This window comes from Mixophyes fleayi, chromosome 5 (assembly GCF_038048845.1).
Source record: "Mixophyes fleayi isolate aMixFle1 chromosome 5, aMixFle1.hap1, whole genome shotgun sequence".
In the NCBI taxonomy this organism is placed as follows: Eukaryota; Metazoa; Chordata; class Amphibia; order Anura; family Limnodynastidae; genus Mixophyes; species Mixophyes fleayi.
The window spans coordinates 88,824,045-88,840,117 of NC_134406.1; the positions used below are offsets into that span (position 1 = coordinate 88,824,045).

Below are 16,073 nucleotides of genomic sequence, written 5' to 3' on the forward strand. Positions count from 1 at the left end.
CATGCAGCGGGCCCCAGTGCATGGCACCAACTGCACCTGCACACAGTGGAGGTATCCATTTTGTGATTGGAACCAGTACAGAACCTATCAATTTTCCTGAAAACCGGTGACATCAATGAGTCACTGCCTGACCAATATTCCATGAAGTACAGGTTCCTTGTGAATTGATACATGTATGAGAATGCAGTCTTTGTAGAGGCATCCGTTGTGTGGGCTACACTGTATGTAGGTGACCGCTCCACTTTAATGTTAAAATCCTTCTGTGGATAAGCACAATCAGATCTGAGGATCCAACTTCCAAGTTAGTTGAAATGACTCATCACACTGCAGTCTACATCATTGACATATGTCAAAATACTGAACTTCAACACATTAAAAAGACACACCGATAAATTAACATCGAGTGGAAAATATCTTTATTATAAACAGCTTCAAAACTGCATGGGTTGGCTTTCATGCCTGAAAAATACATCAGTAGAAACACATCTTATTTATTCAGTAATAAAGAGTATACAGCATTTATTAACAGGCTGTTTATAACTTACAAACTTTAATAGAACTATACAAAAAACAGCTCTGGTTTATTTAAAATTACTGTACAAAAAAAGGCACGACAAACAAAAAAATAAATGACATTGCAGATCTCAGAGCAGCCAAATGAATTAATTATTGGCGTTGTAATAAATTGCATTGAATGTAAGCATTACCAGATTTGTGTTTCTCTTGCAGTGGAGTAAAGAGCAGCCAAAGATACGTGGTTAGAATTTCCATACAGCAAGAAGTCAGAATGGGAACGTTGTTTCCAGCGAGGGAAGGAGGTTTGCATATACTGCAGTTTTTGTAGGCTAGCCTAACATCACCAACACAGCATGCCAGTTTCCTCTTGAATCAAGCCAGGAATAATTCTTTTACAGTGCACCCTATGTTGGCAATAAGTTAAGGTAAAGCTATGGTTTAAACGAATGTATAAGTTTTTGTATACTGGTCCTAAACATTGTTAGAGAAAGGAATGATTAAAGATAAAATATATAATATAGGAAAAAAAAAGGCACTTTACTTATTTGTTGACACCACAATGTTAAAAAGCTGTGTTGGCAATGGTGCTGCCGTTTACTCTGAGCCAGGGATTACACAAAGTTGTGTCACTTGCAAAAGAGTTGTTGCTTGTACTTGTGCCCATCACTGTGGCGGTAGGAAGCACGAAAAAGGATCAGAGCTTGTGTATTAAGGATGCAAACAGAAATATACAAAGCCGATTTTTGTGGCAGGGAGGAGGTGACAAAAATACACACAAAGAACAAAACGCAAGATACAAGTCGTGTTTAGTGAACGCAGGAAGTGTTAGTTTGCCTATTATTGCTTTTGAATTGCTGTATTGTATAATGTTGGCAAGGTGATATTCATATAAATTCTCTTTCCTAAAGGATATTACCATCACAATTATTTAAGTGCAGCCATTGCCTACAGAGTAAAGTAGACATATATTCATGAGATGTAGCCTATCAATCCACTGGACACTAGTGAGATCACTGAGGCATTCTGTATGACCAGTTACTAATGAGTTGTTAGGCTGCCCTCATGAATATTCAGCCTACAACATGACTTCTTCCACTTTATGTAGACGATGAGCACTCCAAGCTTTCTTGCAATCATACATTAAATTGTAGTTGCAGTTAAAGTCTGCGAACTGTATTATTTTGAACAACTTTTAGACATTTCTCCTAATCACTATTTTCAATTTTCCGATTTACCAAAGACATTTGGAAAACAAAATATGTATTTTTATATGCAAGCCACATTATGACTCTGCCTTATGTGTGCGAATAAGTGCTAGGGATAAAAAAAACATACATAATTCTGATAAAACTACACAGCCACTAGGGCTGGATATAAAGTCAACTTACAAACACTTAAATCCATTGGCTAGATTCCACTACACCCACAATACCATGGATCTGCAGTTACTAGATTTCTATACTGTGCCAAGCACAAAGCAAGACTGTTAGAAAATATAGACATTGATTTATATCTGTGATCAGTTGCACTATATTCTGTTTACAATATGGTCACCAACAGGCAAAACAGATATTATAAAGGGATCATTGATACTATAAAAATGCATAACTATTGGCTTGTCATTGTAAACTATGAATGCCAATGAAACGGAACAAGTGTTCATTTTGCAGCATGTGAAACAAAACCCCATAGACAGGCATGTTCTGTATAGTAGAGATCAAAAGTCCCTATGCAATCTCTATTTACTAATCCATTCACCATGCTGTGAACAGAGGACAGCGCAGAGAAGCACTGGTAAAAGTAAAAATAACATGTGTATCTAGCCTTGTATTACAACAAAGGTGTTTATAGAACAGAGTATTTAAATCAATGAAAACCATGAATATTTAAGATGAGATGTGGGAGATTCCAGTGTGGAAGGGGGAACAGCAAGGTCAGATACAGCAGTACTTTACATATTACCAACATAGCACAGAGCCTGGAAGAGTGATTCAGATAGACTAACATTTTGGCTGTTTAAAAGTCTTGCATATATGCTTACTGGAGACAGATTGTAATACAACCATTCCAATTTTAGGAAGTTTGGAGGCACTTCTCAACTAGAGGAACATATGGGTTTTTCTCACCAACAACTCTCCTACAATCCAAAGCTTCTGATCAACCTAGATAAGTCACAATTGTTTCCAATCTACATGTACTCCAAACAATACACAGACCTCCTCTCAAAGAGGTCACACACCAGGCAAACCTGTACTCCAACTGCTACTACCAAGTCTGAATTGTAGGTCAGCAACTGCCCAAGTGCCAATAACTACTTTAAATACCCCTAAAATATAAGATTTAAAAGAACAAGAGAGACAAAATAGTGCAAATTTTGTTAGTCATTCACCTGGCTGCTTGAAGCTGTGTTTGTAACATATTTTACAACAAGGAACATATACAGTGGAGCAAGTGAAATGATTGATTTATTTGTAACAATGTGCCACTAACCACTGCAGACACTGTACTCAAGCTTACACTATTACTTGTGGAAGAGGTTCTCTCACAAAGGGTTAACTCCTGATACAAAAACGTATGCCGCAACTGCACCCCAAACTAGCAATGGGAACCATTTCATTAGTAAACGGTGGCCTAATGTGTATGGGATGGTTTTTCTGGTATTATGGTAACACTTGGGGTTATGGAGTACAATGCATCACCTTGATGGTAGAAAAAGCAATGCATCAATTGTGTTGCTATGGGATTAAGTGGTTACAACACATTTTGGCACCTGCTCAATTGGCACTGAATGTGCAAGGATACACTGAAATGTTATTGTGTTCAATGAATGACTGAAATGATTTTGCTACTATTTTCCAATAATAATAATAAAAATAATAAATGGATTTATTTTAATTGGATGGGGCCCTACACATATTTTGCCCCATCTTATTGAACAACTTCCACTGGCCAACAAACATTATTTACAAGCTTATAGTTGCTGATTTTTTGGGGGATTTTTAATACAATAATTTGCAAATGGGCATTTTTTGTAATGTACCAGTCTCACTTTACTCTATATACAGTGGAGGCAGCCATTTTGTGATCTGAAACAACAGTCATGAGAAAGCAGCCTATTAACTCACTAGGAGCTTGTCACATGACAGGGGATTAGGACCATGTGAGGTCACTACTTCCTAGAAAATGGCTAGCCTGCTTCTCATGACCATTAGTTCAGCGCCCAAGATGGTTTCTTCGAATCAGGTAAGTGACAAGTACACTATTAGAGATTTTAGAAGCTTCACATCAAAATTTGCACTATACAATATACATATTTGTTTCACTTTTCATTTACATTTTTAAAATAAAAAAAAATACTTATTTTAGCAAGGCTGCTCAAAAAAAGCTCTGTTTCCAGAATTTCAACAGTGACCATGTTTGGTCTAACTGTGGTGAAGTATTCCAATATGGGCACCATGAGACAATGCATCCTGCTGCCATTTCAAGAAATCCACAACAGCATAGGATAAAACGATGGTGTTCAGGCACAAGCCAAGAAAAATCTAAAATAAATAATATAAAAAAGAAAAAAAAAAATACTCTAACATGCAGACAGATCTTGCCCGGGCTGAGATTTAACATGGCACAGTTGAATTAAATTCATATTGCCATGAAAGCCAGTTGCTCTCATCAGAAGGCTGACTTAAGCCTGGTTCATCAAGAAGCTCAATAACTCTAGAAAGAAGAAAAACACTTCCAAGCTCTAAAAGTCACACAGTTCCAAGTGCCAGAGCTTAGTAGATAAAGTCTCCTGGTATGTCTTGCAACATTGGCTCCTCAAACTTAAATCGCTTGGTAATGGCTTTAGATTCAGTTTGTTTTTCCATCTCTGTCTGTCTGCACTGTCCCAAAGTATAAGAAGCCATTAATATCAACTCCTCTGTCACAGTCTGTCCATCTGTGTCTAGTTGGGCTGGGCTGGCTTCCAGGGAATTCTCAGTTTTCAGTTCATCCTCCTCCTCTTCTTCTTGTACAACCTGGTTGCCATCTTGGACTGTGTTCATAGCACTAGAATAAAGATCTGGGAGATCACCTTGGGCTAGCCATGGGTGATGGAGACAGTCCTCTGCTGTTGCTCGACCTCTGTCAAAGAAAAGAAAAGCGGTTTTAACACTTTTTCCTTGCAGTTGTGTGAGGTAGACATGTTAAATTGCAATAATGTATTTATTAAATAGCTTTTAGCATATGTTAATAAATACAGAAATCAAACATGTAAAACACCTAGAATAACCTATAGGATATGTAGCCACCTTGAAAACACTGAGGATCAACTGCTTAGTTGCATGTTTTGAACTGGGAGGGTGGAGTTCTGTAGGATTCTTTAAAGAACCAGTAAAAATAAAAAATATAATAAGGGTCCTTGAGTAACAGATGTTTAAAAGGAGTAGAGGATACGTGACGTAAAGTAAGCAGAAGTTCTAGATATTATAGAATTGAATTATTCTGGTTATTGAAAGAACAGTCAACATGATTTTGGTCAAATAAAGAACTGGTAGTTGCTCAAATCAATTTATAGGCTATAACAGGTGCATGAAAGGGTGGGGTTATCCTAAAAGGAAAAAACAGACAAATTCCCCCAGCACACTGCTATAGCCAGCAACAGATCTGCTATTTCTACTGTAGATAAAAATGCAAAAGTCTCAGTTGCACACATTTTCAAATGTATGTTGAAGCCACCCACCACGCCAAGGTGCTTTTGCTAACATGATTTTGGTGCCTGCATTTGAAACCAAACCAAATCAATTCAATTGTTCTGTTCGTTCACATTAAGATCTACATAAAACTTGGCCAACAAGAATCTTTTCTTACATCAAAATTTCCATGGCCTGTTTGGCGCATGTAAGGTGATTAATGATGTGCCATTAAAAAAAGGAGTAAAATTTTTGGCACAACTATACACAGATATGGTTTTTTGGAATTCTATGAAATGGCGATTTTAATGTTGTATTAGAAAGTGGAATGGGTCTGTTTGTCCACATCATTGGCTATACAGGACTTGTGATACAGGAGGTAATCATGTGACGTGTACAGATGACAGTCATCACATGAATTTGGATGGAAGGAGAGGCTTAGTGAATGTGTAACATAAATGAAGCATGTAAAGCATGTAAACATAGGATATGTTTTCCTAATGATGCTAAATTATTCGAAAAGGTATGGAACCAGTTTCATAGCCACGAATAACCAGGTTATCTGGTCCATCTAAAACAACAATGTTGTCATGCACTTCAGGAACCAACACCCAGACCAGGATGTATGAAACATGCACTGCAAGCAATAATGCAAAGCAGCAAAAGTGTACACTCAGCAGTTACTATGGGATCTCATTAAAGGAGGAAGGGAGCTATGAGAACTGAGAGCCAGGAAGCAGTAGATAAAGTGAGGAAATGGAAGTGCATAAAGAGTTCTTCTTTAAATGGAAAGCTACTTACTCAGGCTCCCGAACTAGAAGTGCTTTGATGAAATCAATTGCGGATTCTGATATTCCTTCAAAGTCACCATCTGTGTAACTGACATTCAGCTGGGAAATGTTCAGGAAAGTGTGCTGTTTGTCATCTCCCAGGAAAGGGGAGGTGCCTGTGAGCATGACGTAAGCCAATACACCAATACTCCTGTCAAAGAGACAATATACAATTACACCATTTACCTACCTATACAATTTACATTTTGTAACCAGCACAGTCAACATCTAAAGAGTTATAACAGATGTTAGTCCTGGCCACGTACATCCCACACACATAGGAGAGAATATTCTAATTGCACTTACCACATATCCGTTGATGTGTTGATTGGCTCGTAACTCAGGATTTCAGGTGCTGAAAAGGAAAGAATTCAGTTACACCACTCAAACGTTGATGTGTGCTACCAAAGAAAAATAAACCTACAAAATTTATATTGAGCAGCACGGTGGCCTAGTGGTTAGCACTTCTGCCTTACAGCACTGGGGTCAGGAGTTCAATTCCCAACCATGGCCTTATCTGTGAGGAGTTTGTATGTTCTCCCCGTGTTTGCGTGGGTTTCCTCCGGGTGCTCCGGGTTTCCTCCCACACTCCAAAAACATACTGGTAGGTTAATTGGCTGCTAACAAATTGACCCTAGTGTGTGTGTGTGTGTGTGTGTGTGTTAGGGAATTTAGACTGTAAGCTCCAATAGGGCAGGGACTGATGTGAGCGAGTTCCCTGTACAGCGCTGCGGAATTAGTGGCGCTATATAAATAAATGGTGGTGATTATGATGATATTTACAAGCAAAACACTAGCATACCATTTTACATAAAAAGTATATAGCAATTGTGGCCTTTTTTTAGGGTATACTTACCAACATATTCTGGAGTCCCCATAATTTCTCTTAGTTCTTCATTGTTATTCATTATTCTAGATAACCCAAAATCCACAATCTTTATGTCCCCTAGTGGACGGTCACTGGTAAGTAGGATGTTTTGTGGCTATATATGAAGGGAAGAGAGAAAAGTAGTTTTAATGGATGTATTCCTGCAGACTCTACTACTCTAGTCTACCGTCAATCTATACAATATTTACAGTTTGACCCTAGGTTGGAAAATATTGGTCATTTGATCAATCATTGGTAAACCAGACCAATGAAGGCTGTAACAGATATTTAAAGCAAAGTATATAAATTACCAACATTTATATATAAAAGTATGGCTCACATTTACCTATTTTTGATGAAGACGGCTTCCCAAGCTAAGGGTTGTCAAGACTAAGATTAAATTTTACTCAAGTTTATCAATGGTTGACCTATTGCTAGGGAGCATTTGGTGCAAACATACATTCTTACAGGTTTGGAACTATAAACTTGTCCCATCCCACGTCTCTAACATTGTAACACATTCTACTTCATTTTCCCGTAACGATGTACCAAATCCATACAAATATACAGAATATTGTTTTCTATTCCAATAACTACCTGCCAGTGATAATTATGTATTTTTGGGTCATGTTTTATTTGGAAACAAAATCACTCAAAGCTGGATTTATTTTTTGATTACTTTGAACCATAAATGCCACCGGGTACACTGGTGAAGTTATGCTTTTGTTTGTATATAACTCCTTCAACTCCACCCACTACTTCATTTAGACTTTTGGGTGGAGTTCCGATTTAATGTATTAAGTGTGAAATGAATGAAGTAGCTGCTATACAGCCCATCGATCTGCATGTTCTACTGTATATTTGTAATTACTGGGCAGGTAGCTTAACCACAGGTTATGTACTGATGGCAGACTGTTGTCCATCGCTGCTTATGTATTGTCAGCATATGCTGTTCCCAACAAACACATGAATAATCCGTGAGCTGAGCTGTCTTGATCACTAAAGACTGCACCCCAGCAATTAAAGCAAGTGTCTGGGGTTGATTCACTCAGCCATAATTAATAGCAGTCATGATAGGGATACATGACTAAGCATTGTATTATCATCAAGATTTAGTTGCATAATTTTCTAAATCAACCACACTGGTGCTTGCCAAATAAATCATTCCTGTATGAAAGCCAGAATTTTAATATACAGCCTTTTATTTACAACGTGTAGATTTTTTTTCTACAACACAGGCAAAAAGTTATGTGTTCCACATAGGCTGAAGTATTATTTAGGAGGACTACTAATACTGGAATACTCAGTGATTCAGGCGAACTGCAGGAAGCGGATAACCCTCATGAGCAGATTGCAAACACTTTATTTGAGAAAGAAACCATAGATTTACTTTACCAACTGTACAATTAAAAGTGCATAAATTTTAATGGCTCATGCCCTTTAAATGGACACAGTATGTGCTAAGGATTTTACTCGTTTGGATTACCCAGAACTATCCGTTGCCTATGTTCCTCGAGTAGCAATTTGTACAGCACAAAGTATTAATGCATTTACTGCTGATTCTTCACAGCTGCAGGTTAAACAAATAGAAAGGGATTTGTTTGATCAGCAGTTGCCCGTCTCGCTAGAGCGAGCTCTGCAGCCATTGGATCAATGATTGAAGCACTTTTTTTTTTCCTCTTTAAGCATGCTGGGTCTGTTAGGTAGTCTGTATTTACCAGTCAGTTTGTGTGTTATTGCATCAAGTGCACTCAAATTTTTCCAGATAAAATTATTTTATTATATTATTATAAAGTTCATTGAATACAAGCCTCGGGGACCCCCAACTAAGGTGGCTGCTAAAAAGGTCCAAATTGGGCAGAACTTGTAAAAGCCTCACTAATAATTTTTTTTTAAACAAATTGTATTAATCCCTACTCCCACTAACCTTATGCCATGGCTTCCATGAAAGTGTACAGCAACACACTGTATAAAACAAATATATACTATATTTTTTTTTTTGAAAATGATATTTTTTGTGTGTGTGTGTGTGTGTGTGTGTGTGTGTGTGTGTGTGTGTGTGTGCATAAAGAGGACATTGTTGTCTAAAGCACTCCACATAAACAGAGGAGAGAGTCATGTCTAGACTAAATAGCCAAGGACCAGTATAGATCACAATAACCAATACCTGCCCTACACAAAACTGCATAAATAACATTAAATAACATTAACCGATAACTCAGAAGGACTACTGACAGGAGAAAGCAGTTACCTTCAGGTCAAGATGGACCAAATTGTGCCTGTGTAAAAAGGAAACTCCTTTTAAAATCTGCCTCATAAGCCTCTGGACATCCATCTCTTTGAAAGCCTCTTCCCTTTCTGCTACACACTGGTTGAAGATTTCTCCGCCAGCAGCACTATGTAACAGAAAACAGAAGTAATTGTTACAAAAACAGAGAATTGAGGGAACTGCATTAGAAGACTATTGGGGAAAAGAAAGGGAGGGGACACATTTTCACAACACAAAACAAAAATCACAATTTAATGTACAATGTGACCTTAGACTATAACAAGATACGCGTCCTAAGAGCTCGGTCACACATATGCACTGGCAGAATGGTTAGAACTGCATGAAAACTAATGTGTGCTTTAGATGTGTTTTAACAGTCTATCACGCAATGCATAGCGGATGAGAAACAGGTTGTCCACATTATACAGTGTCAAACATAATGTTAAAGTTTTAGAATGCAAATATATGGGAGCATAACAAAGCCATTCCTCCTATTCTAGGTGTGAACATGGTTAATATATCTGAAAAAGATATTAGTACATATCAAGATATAGGAACCAAAAAAACACATAAAATATGCACTTTCTTTCGAAGGTCACATGAGTAATAAGTAATTATTTTGTATCCATATATTTCTCCACATGTCTATTCATGAAAAATCCTCTTTTCAAAAGGTGGTTTCCCCCCCCCCCCCTTCCCCCATTATAATATAATTAGGAAAGTCAGTTTTTGTCCTTTAGTCTTTTGAAGCCATCATAAAAGAGATCATTGTAATTATAATAGCCATAGTGCTAGGAGAAGTAGTAGTCACCAATTGTCTGGAGGTTGTTATATAATGAACTTGAAAACAATTATTTTTGTTCAGGGATCTTCTTTATGAATTGGGAGGGGGCTCAGCCCCGGAGCTCAGATTTGTGGTGCTTGTAGCCTCTCAGGGACAGCTTCTGCCCACATGGAATAGTGCCTCTGAAATACACAATGGAGGAGGCCTGCAGCAATGTCAAACAATGAGAACAGCTTGTGTAACCAGTTACATCATCATTTGGCTGCTTTTACAAGGGGACTAAATTAAGGGCCTGAGCTGGTAAAGATTAAAAAAAATATAAAAAAAATAAAAATACAGGCTTACTGAATTACAATAGAAAGAACTTCGTACTTGAAGAGACAAACCCGCACATTAATTACACCAGTTGAATGGCAGTATTCCCAAAATATATTGTCTGCACAGCTTATTGTTTTACTGTATTATGTGTTCCAGCCTCTGCAGTTCTGTACCATGGCAGAAACATTCTTTTTATATTCCTCGATAAGGTATATTTGGACAGATTCCACCAGTTGTCTTTATCTGGAGTAGGGAGGACACATGATCATTTGCTCCGTTCAGTCATGTTTACATTATGTTCTGCTTGCAACAATTTAAACACAGATAATGTATGCTGGAATAGTTTTTGTGTTGTTGCTTATGTGCAGTGTCCCTGGCCTGGTCTGTCGCAGTAGAATCACTTTTCCAGTTAGAGGATGCTAACATTGACTTACCAGAAGATTACAGGAAGGACTACATTGAGCTATTGTATCCATCCAAACAAAAGGGCAAGGTGTCTTTAACCCAACACACATAAAAGACAATATCAATTAGACTTGTTACCCAACAGCTTCACAAAAAGGCTGAATAGTTTTACACACAATGTACTATTTTCAGCTTGCAGTCAAGTGATGACATTTGTCAGAAACACCAAAAACAAAGTAATGACCTATCAGTGACTGTGAATTTGTGAGATATGAATGTATATCTTTAGAAATGGATCACCTTTTACTTACTAAAGTTGAGAAGCACATTGCTAACCTGTGCTCACATCTATTGTGCAGACGGCAGCTGCATATTCTAAAAATGACCACACACAAACACCAGGGGGGTGAAAGCAGAACAATATTGTTAAAGCCATTGCCGCTTTAAATTTTCACTGCAAACTCGACGATTTCCGGCGACTTGCAGAAATCGGCACTTAACCCTTCACCCCCAGGACTCTTCATCTGATAAATACAAGACTCCTGTTCTGCATGGTCAGGAGTATGACGGCATGGATTGCAGAAAAATTAAAAATCTCCCTTCCCTTCCTGCCTCAAAAGAGAAACAAATTACACTAATTTATGCAAGTTAAGTCAAGATTTAGGCGATTTATGTTGGCAGCTATAACAGCTTAATAAATGTTGGTTATTCTGAATTCAGAAATGGGGGGGTTTAGTTTATGTTAACGTTATCCGGTACAAGGTGGACTCATGTAGTGTAATTCCTTGTAATACAACAATTCATTTTTAAAGCACATTTGTTTTTATACAGAGGAAAAAGCTTGTGGATGAACTGGCTGACACTGGGAAACGAAATTCTGCTTCTATTCCATACTTTGGCGCACACTTCCAAGTGGTAAACTGACAGACAACTGATGTGCAAGACTGTCACATGTTGCAGACTGCATAACATTAAGCTAATACCTTACAGCTTAGCATGTCAGCTGATAGAGACATGTGTGCATCAGAGACTGAGATCTGCAAGTTTATTTAAATTGGATTTATGCTTCAAGACTGAAAACAAGTTTTACCTAGGTAGATAGAAGGCCCTTCTTGTGTGACTAGGAGAGAACCAGCTACAATACTCTGGTCATCAGTATCTAAGTGATTAAGTTAATTTATGAATGAAATTAACACAACAGTATGAAATATTGCAATAATGGCTAACAAATTACAACTGAATTAAACAATACTACCCATAAATAAAAGTTTGGAACGCTTTGTTCTTCTACAACCCTATGGCACCCGCCCTTCCTCCCTTTTAATAGTGAGTCACAATAAAAGCCTTGGGGGCATATTTAAGAAATCACGGTAGTGCATTTACCGTGGAAATCAGGTACCGATGTGCCCTCCGCAAAATTATTGAAGGTGCATCGCAGCAGATATCATGGATATCTGCTGCTTTGCACTCCTGATTATTTTTGCGAGCAGTCACCATTCAAAAGTATGGTGACTGCTCTGGCCGCAATCTAACAAGTCCCGAAATTATTTTTTTGTCGGGAACTTGTCTTGAAGCTGGCGAACATCATCATAATTGAAAGTTTTCAGTGCTGACAGCAGAGCTGGACAGGGCATGTGTGGAGGGATCACATGATTCCTCCCTGTCACTCACAGCTCTCTCCCTGCAACGATAGTTGCAGAGACAGAGAGAGGATCTTTGTGCGCATGTCCAGTTCTTGGAACTGCACATGCGCAATTGAAGAATGAAGAGAACGAGGAGAAGACCCGGAGACATCGCTTCCGAAGAGGGGGGGCAAGTGTGATTTTTTTTTATCACAGAAACAGCAGTTTTTCGGAACTGCTGTTTCTGTGATCTGTTGTTCATAAATTTAAGAAATAGTTCAATCCTTATCCATGGATGTACACTATGTCATATCCTTTAAGACATTGTGGATAGTAATGCAGTACGGTTTACCCTTGTCTCTATTTTCATACTCAATTCCCTTATATATATGCTGTGGCCGGAAGAATACCCAATGCCGACAACCTTCTCTCTCCCTTCTCCCCATCTCTCTTTAGCCGCTCACTCCCCTCTTCCTCCAGTACCTCTCTTCATATCCAATACCTTACACCCCAACCCCCAGGTAATTTATACAAACTGTATTACTTATCAATATGTTCACTAAAACCACATGTACCACTAATACTGTACTATCAGTATGTGCATATTGCACAAGTATTAAAAAATAAAACAGACGTTTTCTGTACATTATGAACAACAAGAAATGACTATACATATAGGATGGATGATACTGGATATAATAGATCATTGATGAGCAGGTTAAGGCTAATGGTCCATTTTCCCACAGGTAAGTGAGGACAGATAGCACCTTCCATACATAAACAGCTATAGGCAAGCATTGTGTACTATGCAGATGCCTTCCCAACAGTAGCCTGTAGTCAATTTCCATCACAAGAATACTTGGTGTGTGTTTATGTACAAACCTTTGTCTTCTTAAATACTGACCCCTATTATGTGGCTTATTAACACTTATATGGAGAGGAAATGTGAACCATTTCCTCATATTTTTGAAATACAATATATTCTACACCAGAGGCTCTATCTTTAGCCTGGGAAACACAGCCGAGTAGAGACAGCGTGTGAAAGTATGAGCTGCAAGAAGTTTAATGAGGGGAAAGAGGTCATCTCATATAGCAAGGCTGAACTGTTGAAGACTAATAATCTATACTTGGCCTGACCTTTACATCCTTATATTCAGATGAGAATGCAGCTTCTAACAGAAATTAGACATCTAAATAGAGAAGGTTAAAATTGCATTTCTATTTACCGAGAGGCCACTAACAGGAGAAAAATGCACATGACAGACAGAGACAACACGTATGGTGATAGGTGACCCAGGACGTGCATGTTAGCAGGAGGCCAGCGGCAGCGGCCGGGTAGCGTGTGAAGCACTGAGGGACAAGCAGATACTGAAAGTAGTTTTGTTTTACAAATTGTTTGTGTTTGGTGGGTGAGGACTGGGCTCGAAGCCAAGGCACAAACACAGCCCACAAAGCAGCCTTTCTTCTAATCTGGGCACATGGGGGACAGAAGCTAATTGCAAGCTACAGCAAATAAGACTAACACAGGCTTTTGGTAGCATTAGGATAGGAGAGCTGATCATTAACAAAGAAAGCCACTATTAACCTCTACTGACCTGGTTTCTGTATGACTTTCTGTATAAATAATGGTAACATTTCTCTTGTTTGATTACAATGAAGTGTGGGAGGTCTGACTGTAAATATGACAACTGATATAACATATGAATGTCAAATAAGCCCCTTGTGGGAAGAGGAGTTCTACTGTCAGTGACACAACCCATATAGGTTATATTTATATACAGATGACCATTCTGGCACGTTCAACTGTAAAGGCTTCAGCAACACAGTAACTTTATTGTTTTGTGTTGTTGGCAGCACAGTACTGAACTGATTATAGTCAGGCACTGTAACCAGTCCATATTCGCCTTATATATTGGATAATTAAATAAAATACCAAGGCTAGGCAACTCTCAGGAGATGACAAAATATGACGGCAAACTTCCTTTCATTGACCATAATGTAATCAACCCAATAACAATCATTAAAAAAATAAATCTGAATTAAAAGGAATATATACCACACATACATATAACCAGGGCTTATCGTCACTTTAAATTTTATGTAAAATTCAGTTAAAAAACATGGCCGTAAATTATCTGCACTTTTCTAACCGGAGTTCTTGCATTTACGAATATGAGAAGCTGAATGAAACCTTTACAGATTGTGGTGGAACAGTTCTCCCAACCATCAAGCGTGAAATGACCGAAGCTCTTCTGACCATTACAAAAGCAATAATGTCTAACAAAATCCTTTTACATAAAAGGAGATATAGCAGGTATCTCTTTTTTGACAAGTTTAGTTGCTCATATAGCAGTGTATCAAGCTTGTGGCCCTGTAAGGCTTATAGTTATCCTCGGAGTCTAAGCAAGAAGAAGTTCGCCAAGAAGAGGTTCCTGTAAATTGAAACTAATCAAACTGATTTGGAGGGACTGATGTGAATGAGTTCTCTGTACAGCGCTGCGGAATTAGTGGCGCTAATTAAATAAATGATGATGATGATGATGATGATGAGGGTGATATAAAGTTATAATGCAAAGTGAACTTGCATTATGTGAAAAATTAAAGTGATTATGTACGATGCACTAATTCCCAGATCAGCAAACTGCTGCATTTCTCATGACAGTTACTGTATCACCACCAGTGTGTCTCCTTGGCTTTGTCATGGGACGAGGCACATCTATAAAACAATATAGAGGAGACAGTCTGGATGACAACCAGAGGTCAATATGTACAGCTGAACAGTTTAAGTGACTGAAAGAACAATCATCATGCTGCAGTCAGCGTTAAGGACTGTATTTCAGACACTAATTACCCTCCCACCTACCTAATTAAAATACAAGTAAATCCGGTACACATAAGAGCATGCTGTCACGTCCACAAATGTGTGCGGAAGGTCATACAACTCGGGAAAAATCAAGATATTTAAAATGGTGAGCACAGTTGACACATAGCCAAGTGGAAATGATTTATCTTTGCCCTGCAATCTTAGGGCATATGACCATGAATGTTCATGTACCATTAAAATGATACGATTGATAAATCACCAAATCATGTTCCAAACCTAAAAATATTGATAAATTGGAATTAAATAATTACACATTTCTTGTGCTGAAACTCAGATTAGCAATAAGCAAATTAACGTGTATGTAACAAATGAAAATACAACTGCATTTAAACCTTGCAAGTGTAAAAGGATATCCCCACCATTAATAAACTATGCGTGTAAAAATGCTTAGACCATTTTAGCCACTAAAAGCCCTGTCCTCTATGAAAGTTAAATCACACACGACATCACTGGGATTTAAACTCTCAGCACGGATCTATACAAAAACAGACTACATATCTTGTTGTACATGACAAATGAAAAGTCAGGTGTGATATAGACCTTACAAAGCAACAACTGGTGTACAATGCTTTGAAACATATAGTACTTCAAAAGACCAATAAGTGGACAAAAGGTGCAAGAGCCCTAATGTAGTACAGTAACTCCTGTGGCAATGGAATGTTGTTGTCATAGCCATTGTGTGCATCATATTCCTGTTCACATCTACCAAGCTGGACAATGTGTTAATGTTTAACCCCGATTGTTGTGGGTGACAAACAAAACGAGGGATTACAGGACAAATAATATTTGCACAAAGGACATGCACTGCTATTTAGCATTCGTTTCACAAGCAAGCTACAAAGCTGGAGAGGAAAAGGAAAGCTTAAATCACAGTGAAGTTAAAAACAAGAAGCCATGAAAAATATGA

At 38.1% G+C, this 16,073-nt stretch overlaps 1 protein-coding gene across 1 annotated transcript in view; it reads right to left on the reverse strand.

Moving 5' to 3' along the window:
* Window positions 1-399: 399 nt before the first annotated feature.
* The window catches only part of STK17A (serine/threonine kinase 17a), a 29,198-nt gene continuing 13,524 nt past the window's right edge, over window positions 400-16,073 (reverse strand). The window contains exons 4-8 of the mRNA XM_075212533.1: window positions 9,136-9,280; window positions 6,873-6,999; window positions 6,323-6,371; window positions 5,988-6,167; window positions 400-4,638 (exon numbers count right to left, since the gene is read on the reverse strand). Of these exons, the coding sequence (XP_075068634.1) occupies window positions 4,290-4,638; window positions 5,988-6,167; window positions 6,323-6,371; window positions 6,873-6,999; window positions 9,136-9,280 (850 nt within the window). The 3' untranslated portion in view covers window positions 400-4,289. The remainder of the gene's footprint in view (window positions 4,639-5,987; window positions 6,168-6,322; window positions 6,372-6,872; window positions 7,000-9,135; window positions 9,281-16,073) is intronic.